Source organism: Egretta garzetta, unplaced genomic scaffold (genome assembly GCF_000687185.1).
Source record: "Egretta garzetta isolate BGI_Z169 unplaced genomic scaffold, ASM68718v1 scaffold143, whole genome shotgun sequence".
Lineage (NCBI taxonomy): Eukaryota > Metazoa > Chordata > Aves > Pelecaniformes > Ardeidae > Egretta > Egretta garzetta.
Genome location: NW_009259310.1, coordinates 539478 through 548978, shown reverse-complemented (window position 1 = coordinate 548978; position 9501 = coordinate 539478). Strand labels below are relative to the sequence as shown.

The following is a 9501-nucleotide window of genomic DNA, read 5'->3' as shown; positions in this document are numbered from 1 at the left end:
GGGAGGCAAGCATGCCTGCTGAGACCCAGGGATACGCTCTGGCTGTCATGCGTGCCACCAGCCCTAGGACAAGTGGGGTGTGAGAGAGCAGAGGGGCCCATGCAGGCACCCTGCTCCATCCACTGCAGTCGTTTCTTCTCCTGTTCACCCCACAGAGCCCCTAAGCGGCTGCCACCCACCCCCTGCAGGGTCTGAAGCCAGCACAGCCCCCCCGCCACACTCACCTGTGGTCAGGGGAGAGGCCCATGCCGATGATGTGCCCATGGATGTCAATGACGTGATCCAGTGAGTCAAAGAACTCATCCGAGCGCCTTTCCTCCCCAAGCACCGGCCCGGCAGTCGTCATCTGATGGGGCAGGATCCTTTTAATCCCTTGGGGACAGAAAGCAGAATCAGGCAGTTCTGCAGGCTGCTGCCAGCAGACAGCGGGGCTGGTGGAAGCCCTCTGGCTTCAGGAAAGGGCTTCCCTTACTGCTGCTAAGAAAGGACAACTGGCTGCTTGGCTGAGGACCGGGACAGGGCTGCTGTCCCTGCCAGGCTCCTTCAGGCTCTCGCAAATGGTGTTTTTGGCCAGGACGCTACCCATAAGCGACATGCTGGCACATTCAACCCCAGCCAGGGAGATTCCCAGCACCCGGCTGGTGCAGCCACACCTCGCTCCAGCCCAGCCCGCTGTGAAGCACAAGGAAGCTGCACTGGCCTGGGAGACACTATGGTTGCAGAAAGGTTTTTCTCCTAAACGAATCCCTGGGCTGGGCCCATTTCCTGCAATATCCAGCCCGGAGAAGGCCTGGCAGACGCCCTGGCTGTGGCAGGGCCTTCCCCCACCACAGTCAGGCATAGGTGGGGGTCAGCCCCAGAAAGCTCGAAGAGCAGGGGTTTAAACCCAGACTGGGCTCAAGTGCTTTACAGCCTTTGAACCTCCTGACCAAGGGAGACACATGCTATGGGCCAAGCCCTCTCCCCTTCCAGCTCTAGACAGGTCTCAAACACAAGGTATCAACAACAGCTTCCTGGAGGACTCCTATGAGTCTCAGCAGCTGTTGGGCACTCAGGGCTTAATTCTCAGTGGGTCCAAGAGAAGCTGGAAGATGGCTCCCACCCCATCGCCCCTCTGAGGGAATCGCTGCTGAACACCCTTGATTTTAGCCCTCTCCCACAGACCAACAAGGTAGGGGTGACACCACACTGCACCTCAGGTCCGAGGCTCTTCACATCACTGCACCTGAACCTGGGCAGCTCAGGACCTTCAGGACAGGACCTTCACTCTTCCACCCAACTGACATTGCTCACCAGCATCTTCATCCTCATTTCCACAGCACTACACTTGCCGTTCCAGGCTTGGCTACCTGGCCACCTCACGCACAAGCCAGAGGAACAGGCAGCTTTGCCCACAGCTCAAGCCTGCCACCAGCCCAAGGGAGACAGGGGCTCAAAGGAAACTCCTGCAGAAGTGCTTGCGTGCCACTGATCAGGCAAGAGAGCACTGATGCCCAGCAGCCAGGAGCACAGCTCCCACCAGCAGCTCCAGCCCAGCAGCCTGGTGAGAGACAAGCACAACAGCAAGCTCTTTCAAGTACCAATTCCTTGGGGACAGACAGCAGATGCACAAAGGCCAGCTCGACACACAAACTGATGGGCAAACATAATATTTTGCAGTGACTCATGGCTGGGAGAGGAGCCGAGCCAGGGTTCATCCCTCCAAACAGCCAGCTTGTGCCGCAGGCGCTGGCTGCTGGCCAGGGAGTCACTGGAGTTCAAAGGCACCAAAACCCACAGCTCCAGGAGGCTGTGCTGGAAGTTGGCAGATTCCGAAGGCAGGCACTGTCTCTGCGCCATGCTTTGTCCTCACTCACTGCAGGCCCCAGCCTGCAAGGCAGCGTTTGCTCAGCCCGGTGGATCAAGGTGCAGCACAGCTTGCAGGGCTGCGTCAGGGCAGACCAAAGTGGCCAGAGGCAGGCCAAGGTCCACTGTGCCTGCTTGTAGCCCCAGCCGTGGACAGGAGTGCAGAGCTCCGCTCAGTCTGGGTCACATTCCTAACTTAGGTGGGCAAAGACCAACCAACTCTTCTCCAAGTTGCCTACAGCTTTGGAACCCGCCTTTCCCTGCCTTACTGGGCTGTACTGGTGCAGGACGAGGTAACAGGAAGGTTAGAAGAGCCTGCAGCAGGAAAGCAAGGCTTTAACTGTGCAAGCAGCAAAAGGAACTGAAACTGCCTGGCTTTACAGAAGAGCCTTCTTGCCTGGAAGCAGCTCTGCTTCCCTCCCCACATATCTACCGATCTGTCTGGTCCTTTCCACTGCACTTCTCTGCTAGCTTTAGGGGCTTTTGGAGAAGCAGCCAGACTACCTGCTTCTGCTCATCACTGTGCTTGACTTCTTATAAATTCAGGCTCTGCTAGGCCCAGGGCCTCAACAAGAGAGCCCCGGGTGAGCAAGGGAACTCCTAATCCAGAAAAAGGTCACTGGCAGTGCCATTGCCTGGCCTGTGCTGAAACTACAGCCCTTTGTGCCCCACTGAGCAAGGAGGCTGAGCACCAGCAAGCTGCCTGGGATCAGCTTGCCACGGAAACACCCACTGGGGCAGCTAATCACCCACCGTGAAGCCTCTTCAGTACCAAAGCAGAGGTGGCAAAGTGTCTCGCTGAGGCCGAAAGGCCACATGATACAGGATGATCGCACAGCAGGCAGTGGGGCAGGCGAGGCACAGGGGCAGGGCTCAGTCTCCTGGAGCCGAGGGGCACTGTGCAAGCAACACACACGTGAACTCCAAGCTGCTCACACTAGCCTTGCCCTGATGCCCTCTCCACCCCCACAAGACAACAGGACTGAGGCCCTTCCACAAGCTCCCATCAGGGCAATCGCTGCCCTTCACATCTGCCCGCTTGTCTGTGACTCATGACTGATGTCCTTCAGTCAGGAGTTCCTTGCTGACCCTTCTCCTCAGCCCTCACCACAATTCTCTTGCTTGGCCATCTGTCAAGCCTGGCAGCAAGAAACCAACCCTCAGGCAAGCGCTTGCAGGGTGCAACCCCTTTCCGTGACCGGGGGCATCTCAAAAGCCTCCTGTACCGAGAATCCAGCAGCCTGAGCAAAACTGCAGCTCAACACAAACAGGCAGCAAATAAACCAGGTCTTTTCCAGGTTCAAATTCATAGCTGCAGCCCACACCCCCAGGGAGGCTAGCATGCCCTGGGCTCAGATCACAGCCTTACCTATCTGGTGTGGGGAGTAGGTGAGGCATCCTGTGGTGAAGATCAAGTATTTTGTCTTGCTGTTGCTGTCCGCGGAGAGCAGGTTCAGCTCAGGCGGTTTAGTTCTGTTACGTACAAACAGCTCAGCCACCTTCGTCTCCAGCTCTGTCTCGGTCATGGCAGGCCGCACACGGCCCTCCATGATATCATCAAAGAACTGCTGCAGCCCGTCCTCTGCTGTCACACCCCCTTCATCTGGCAATTCCTGTACTGCTGGCTCCGGAGTCTGCTTGGGCTTGGCCTCCTCTTCCTCACTGTCACTGCCAAGATCAAAGACTGGGCAGGTGGAAGAAGCAGCTAGCTGCTCCTCGTAGTCCAGGAGCAGGTCCGGGCAATCATACCGGCTGCAGTCAGCCACCATCACGGTCCGGATAGTGCTGGCATTCAGGTTCTGGATTTTGAAGAGTCTCTTCACTACATTCACATTCTCAGACTCTATGCCCTGCAACCAGAAGGAAGAAGTAAGCAGGAACCACCTCATGTCACTCCTACAGCTCAACCCAAGAGCCACCTGCCCAGACCCTGAGCCAGCACAGCGGACACCAGCCACGCACTGGCCTCTCTCTGCACTGCTACACAGAGTGCCAACCGTGAGAACTGGCCCAAGCTGCCGGCCAGATTTGTGGCACTCCGTCCTATCTTGGAGGTAGGCACACCAAGACAAAAATCTCCTGCAGGCAGACAACAGCAGAGCTGAGAAACACAGAGGCTGGGCAGCCTTGCTGCCACCCCCTGCCCGAGGTCATTAGCTGGTGCTGCTCAGTGCTTTACGAGCACTTCAGGAACAGGCCTCCGAGATAGACGTAGGTGCAGTGACGAGTGCCGTGCCCCTGGCCTACAAGCAGCAGAGGCAGACGACCTCCATGCTCCCTGGAGTTCGTCTGTACCCCTCAGCAGGACCAGCCTGCTTATCTGCTCCCAGGCACAAACAGCGGGACCCGTCCTGCCTCACTGCTCTGACAGTCTGCGGCCGCGCTTCAACACCCCCTGTCAAAGCAGGCAAGGTCCTTCCTCGCCTCTTGGAGAAGGAGGAGTTAATGCTGTAGTGTCAGCGCAGCACAGAGATGTGGTTATGGGAAGGGTCTCTGCCACCAAAGGATTTCACTCAGGGCCAACATCGGTTGTTCATGTTATAAACCACAAAACACCAGGATGTGCAGCTGTGACGTTGAGACAGAGGCAAAACACGGAGAGGAACATGTCTGAGCAAGGAACAAGCAGAAAACAAGCAATCTAAGGCCAGCACGTGCTGATCTTCCGGTCTCATCACAGCGTAAGAGACAGTACCTGGCCCACAGAGGCATCAGCAAGGACAGGCGGCGCTGAGCTCAGCCTCTCAGCTGCCTCCAGCTCCCGGGAACAGCGCACTGAGCTGCCAAGTGGGAGAATGGCCACTGCTCGGACACATGCCAGACTATAGCCATCCCAGGCCCAGCTTCACACTATCATAGTCCTCAGCAACCCCGCTGCTCTTCAGCCACTCTCCTGTTGAGCAACACACGCTCTAGGGCACTGCAGTCAAGTCCTTGTCCCAGTTAATGGGGCAAGAGTTAATGGAAGCTGAGGGTAGAGTTGGAATATTGCAATGGGTACCACAAAACCGAGCATGGAGAAACCTCATGCAAGGGTTGCCTCAGGCTCAAGATCCTGAGGATAAGTCAGAGGAGACAAACAAGGAGGACAGGAGGACTGGGCCATTCTTCCCCACTCACACCTCCTCCACAGCTCTTCCTCCCCAGGAGCCAGCAGGAAGCTGCACTGCCTGTGGAGCTGGAACAGAGGCACCTCACCTGGAAAGCATTGTTCAGCCACAGCACAGAACAGGAGGTTATACGCCCAATCCGATGCAGATTGCCAGATATCAAGTTGGTTTCATTCAGCCAGCAGCCAAACACATCATAGGGTTTATTCCTCACCCTGGAAAGCAGTGTGAAGTTCTCTAGAAGGGAGGGGAAACACCAACATGAGGTGATGGCTCCTGGCAAGGGCTTTGGAGAAACCGAGGCAGACGACATAGAAGCGGACTCAAGTCTCCGCAGGAGAGCATGGATGCAGCACCTCCACCACAAGCTGAGCGGACACTGCCCAACCACTGTCGAGCTCCCAGTCACTGCTATGGAGATAGATTATTTCTCTCTTCTACAGAGATATGTGGGGAGAGCATGCACAAGGGAAACCAAAATAAAAGGGCAGCCAGATGGAGCCAAACCAGAGAGCAATCTAACCTCACGGCCTTTCTCCGAGCGTGGCCCAAAGCAGACACCCCGAGGACAAGAACAAGTCAAACTCGTACAGAACCCCTTCACTCCCGCCCCTGGGGCTCAGGGCCTTTCTGAGCAAGACAGCTGTGCACTTAGCAGCGCTCCTCGATTTCTGGCACAGTGGGACTGTAGCACAGAGAGGGCGAGAGATAATTTAGCTGGGACTACAAGTTTCACAGAAATGCAGCAGAAGGGGTGAAGCAGACCCGGATGATCATGTCTCAGAAAGCCACATGGGACCTCAGGGTGGGACTAGCACCACTTGAGTCAGAAATGGCGGCTGCAAGACAACAGGTAACGAGAGTAACTCTTGCCTTGCCCAGACCATCACTCAGAACGGCAGTTAAGCGAGAATAAATATATGCCTCGCTGCCTTTAGGTGATGACACAGTGACCCGAGCAGAGTTAAGACTATCCAGACAGTTTACCCTATGCAACTGTGACGCCTTCACACAGGTGGTAGAAGGCAGGACAAGCAGAGGTCAAGGCCACCACACACCCAAAGAGGGAGGGAAGCCCAGCACCCACCATTCCACACCTCCCAGGAAGCCCCAGCACAGGCAAGGGCGGTATTTACCCATGCTGATTACAGCAATCTCTCCTGAGGAGGAGTTGTGAGGCCCCACAAAGACACCTGACACCAGAAGGAGGGAGTCATCAGAGTTGAACTGGGAGAACTGTGTGTAGCTCCAGTTGTATGGCCTCATGTTGGAGCTGTGCTGCAGGGAGATGTCCAACTCATTGCTCCAGATCTATAGACAGATGGACAGACAGTCAGAAAGCTGTTGAGGAGCCCAAGAGTGGTTCCACTTTATCTGTTCTGCCAGCACTCACTAGGACAGGAAAAAAAACCCAAACATTGAAGACCCTCCCAGCCCTGATTTCCCTGTCAATTCCCCTGACAGAAAAAGGCCAACAGCTTTGGAGAGCAGTTACATGCAGGACTGCTGCTCCATCAGCCAGTGGAGAAGGTGTTTAGGCACTGAATAGTACTGTCACAGCTGGATTTTTCAGCATGTTCAGAGAGATTTCTCCCAGGAAAACCACTCAGGCAAGACAACTGCTGCCGTGGATCATTATCTCCCCAGTCTTTGTTAGACCCATGGCACAAAAGGACTGATTTGCATCTAGAAAGCAGCCAGAGCCAGGAAGGCACCTCAGCCACTTTCATGAAGGCTGGACCTGGAACCCACAGCCCTCAAGGCCACATTTGCAAGAGTCATTGGTTCTGTGGCTTTGAGAACAACTCAGCATCTGCAGGAACCAGCCTAAGTGTCCAGGGACAGCTGGCCAAACCTCTCCTCTCCACAGACTTCCTAAAGGCTGCTCTCATGGCTAAGTCCCACCAGATCAAAGCTGGGAGGGTTGTGCAGGGGAGGCTGCCACTTTACCTTGACCGTACAGTCTTTGGAGCACGATGCAAACAAATAGCCAGAGTGGGAGAAGCTGAGGTGCAAAACCTGGTCACTGTGCTCCTTCAGGGCCTGCACTTCCACACAGGGGATGGTGTCATAGAGCCTCTGGAACTCATCATACCAGGAGACGGCAGCTGTAACGTAAGCAGGGACAGGAATGTGAGTGGAGGGAAGCAACAGACCTGAGCGAAACATGGCAGCCGCAGGATCAGTCCTTAAAAAAGTGCAGTCTTGACTGCTGCTAGCAACACCGGGAGCTTGCTGGGGCCAACACCCCTGTGGCTTCAGCCAAGTTAGCAGGGGTTTTCTCAGTAGCTTCCCCACTCCCACAAAAAAAATCTTTTCTTCCAGTAAACACACAACTCCACACTGTACCACTACTTTCTAAACCAGTATAGCCACTGCAAGAAGCATCCAGGGCACAGCCATTCGCTATCTAACAAAAGCCTTGCTCAGGACAAAACAGCCACCAGAACTGCAGACGTGCTCCAGCACAAGGCAAACAAATCTATCATGTGATGAGAGGGAAGCTGCTCCTCAGGGTACTGGGCTCTGCTCCGATTATCTTTATCTTGTCTAACACAGAATTAAGAAGGTTCCAGAACAGGTACAAGACCAGGAAAAAAACGTCTCCATGAGATAAGAGACTAGAGAAAACAAGAGAGAACGGGAGCTGGATGCAGCGTGGCAGGACAGAGGAGGGGCCCTGCAGAAGTCACACTGACAGCCAGTGAAGAGACAAATAAAGAGGATTTTTAACGAAGTGCCTGGTAAGGCAGCCTACAGACTTCTTGCAGCAGCAAATCCCAAGGAAGCAAAGAGGCTTAGACACATCTATGGATAAGGGCCAAGTTCCCTAGTTACACTGAACAGGGGTGAAGGTTTTTTCAGGACTCGCTGCAGCCCAGGCAGCACCCACTCCTGCAGGCACTCCCCACTAGGCAGGGGGCTTCACGCCCTCTGAAGATCCCCGTTCCGGCCCACCCAGCTGGGAAGCAGTCTGGACAGATCCCACCTGGCCAAGCAATCCCAACATTTCCTCTTCCAGACCCACTGGATAGCATTCCCCAAACCACAGAGCTGCCCAGGGATTCCCCAAACTCCTGCTTCAGCCCCTTCCTGGGCCTGCCAGCCACCCCAACCCACTGCCTCACAGCTCCAGAAGCACAGCCTGGGAGGTGCACGGATACGTTACTGAGTTACACCGACAGCTCAGTCCTGATCTGTGATAAAGAACAGGGCTGGCAGCTTCCTAACTGCAGGAGGCTGGAAGTGAAGGAGCCCTGGTCAAAGAGCCTCAGGTAAAACCTAAAGATAATGTCCTCAACCCCATGGAGCTCCCAGGGTCTGCGCAAGTGAAATCACGCAGCCCGAGTCATCCCATCCACATCTCATCTCAGAGCCCTTTCGCATGGTGTTCCCCACCGCAGGGAGACTAGCTCCTGCTGCTTGGTCCTCAGTGTTTCTTCCTACTCTTCTGTAGTGACTGCAGCTCAAGCTCAAGAAGCCAATTCCCTCTGCGATGGCTGTCACTGGCAGCATCGTGCACATCCTCAGGGCAGAGGATGGCGCACAGCCCTCCTGGGCAGCAGCAGCATGCTGGGACAGGCTTTTCAGGATCCCAGAGAGACCCACCTTGGCAGCGAGGGCTCCAGTCAGCAGGTCCCCACAGACTGCCTCTCAGCTGGTGCAACAATGTTGAGTTTCAGACCACACCAAACTGCTGCCAGCACCTGATGCTCAGCAGGGAACAGGCCCGTGATGATATGGCTGCTGCCACTGAGATTGCCGAAAGCTCTACCCCAGGAAGGCCCTGCTGGGCTCAGTTGATGCCGACTGTTAATGGGTCATTTTCCTATTGCAAGCCAAGGCCAAGATCAAGTCCAACCTGCCTTTGCAAAGTGGGTCAGCTACTGCCTTAGCATTTGCCCACTGTACAAGTAAATTGCCGCACACCCACCTCCCCCTCCAGACAACGGGCACACACGTTCTCTCTTTCCACAGCCAGGCCGCCGCCTACGTCTTATGGAAATAGTTTGATCTGCTAATGTGCACTTGCAGCTCTTCCTACTCTGGACAAGAAAGGGACAGGGCCTGAAGCAGAGGCTTGCTGTGAGGTCCCAATCAGGAAAAGCCAGCAGTGTTTACCATGGAATCCCAGTGGGCTGTGATGCAGCAGTGTACAGTGACTCACCGCGTCTCCTCGGGATCTCCCTCAGCAGCAGCAGCGCCCAGACAAGCTGTGCTGTAGCTACCAGAGGGCACCTGCCTAGAGAGAGCCCAGAAACCACCTTCCTGTGAAAGAAAGGGCAAGTAGAAGCATTTTCAACCACTCAACACCCCTTTCTGAAGGGTTCGGGCAGCTCCAGAGCCCTTCACGTGCACATCACCACCCAAGCCTGCAGACTGCTAATGTGAGACAGTGCAGGGGCTCCATCACCCTCGACACCAGAGGACAGAGGGCTTAGCAGCAGAGGGGAAGAGGGTTCTCTCTTCTGGGCTGACGGCAGGCAGGTTCTGGGTGCCGCCACCCGAGGCCCCAGGGCTGAGCAGCCCCCCGGCCCGGCGGGGC

The 9501-nt window shown here is 55.6% G+C and overlaps 2 protein-coding genes across 2 annotated transcripts in view; one reads left to right on the top strand and one right to left on the bottom strand.

Moving 5' to 3' along the window:
* Window positions 1–8619, bottom strand: part of FBXW5 (F-box and WD repeat domain containing 5) — a gene marked incomplete at its 5' end in the record, with an annotated part of 12774 nt that extends 4155 nt beyond the window's left edge. The window contains 6 exon segments of the mRNA XM_035891870.1: window positions 225–372; window positions 3215–3695; window positions 5044–5192; window positions 6092–6266; window positions 6906–7063; window positions 8565–8619. Of these exon segments, the coding sequence (XP_035747763.1) occupies window positions 225–372; window positions 3215–3695; window positions 5044–5192; window positions 6092–6266; window positions 6906–7063; window positions 8565–8619 (1166 nt within the window).
* A 76-nt stretch (window positions 8620–8695) lies between these two features.
* C8G (complement C8 gamma chain) overlaps window positions 8696–9501 on the top strand; it is a 5200-nt gene continuing 4394 nt past the window's right edge. Inside the window, exon 1 of the mRNA XM_035891869.1 lies at window positions 8696–8739. Within this exon, the coding sequence (XP_035747762.1) occupies window positions 8696–8739 (44 nt within the window). The remainder of the gene's footprint in view (window positions 8740–9501) is intronic.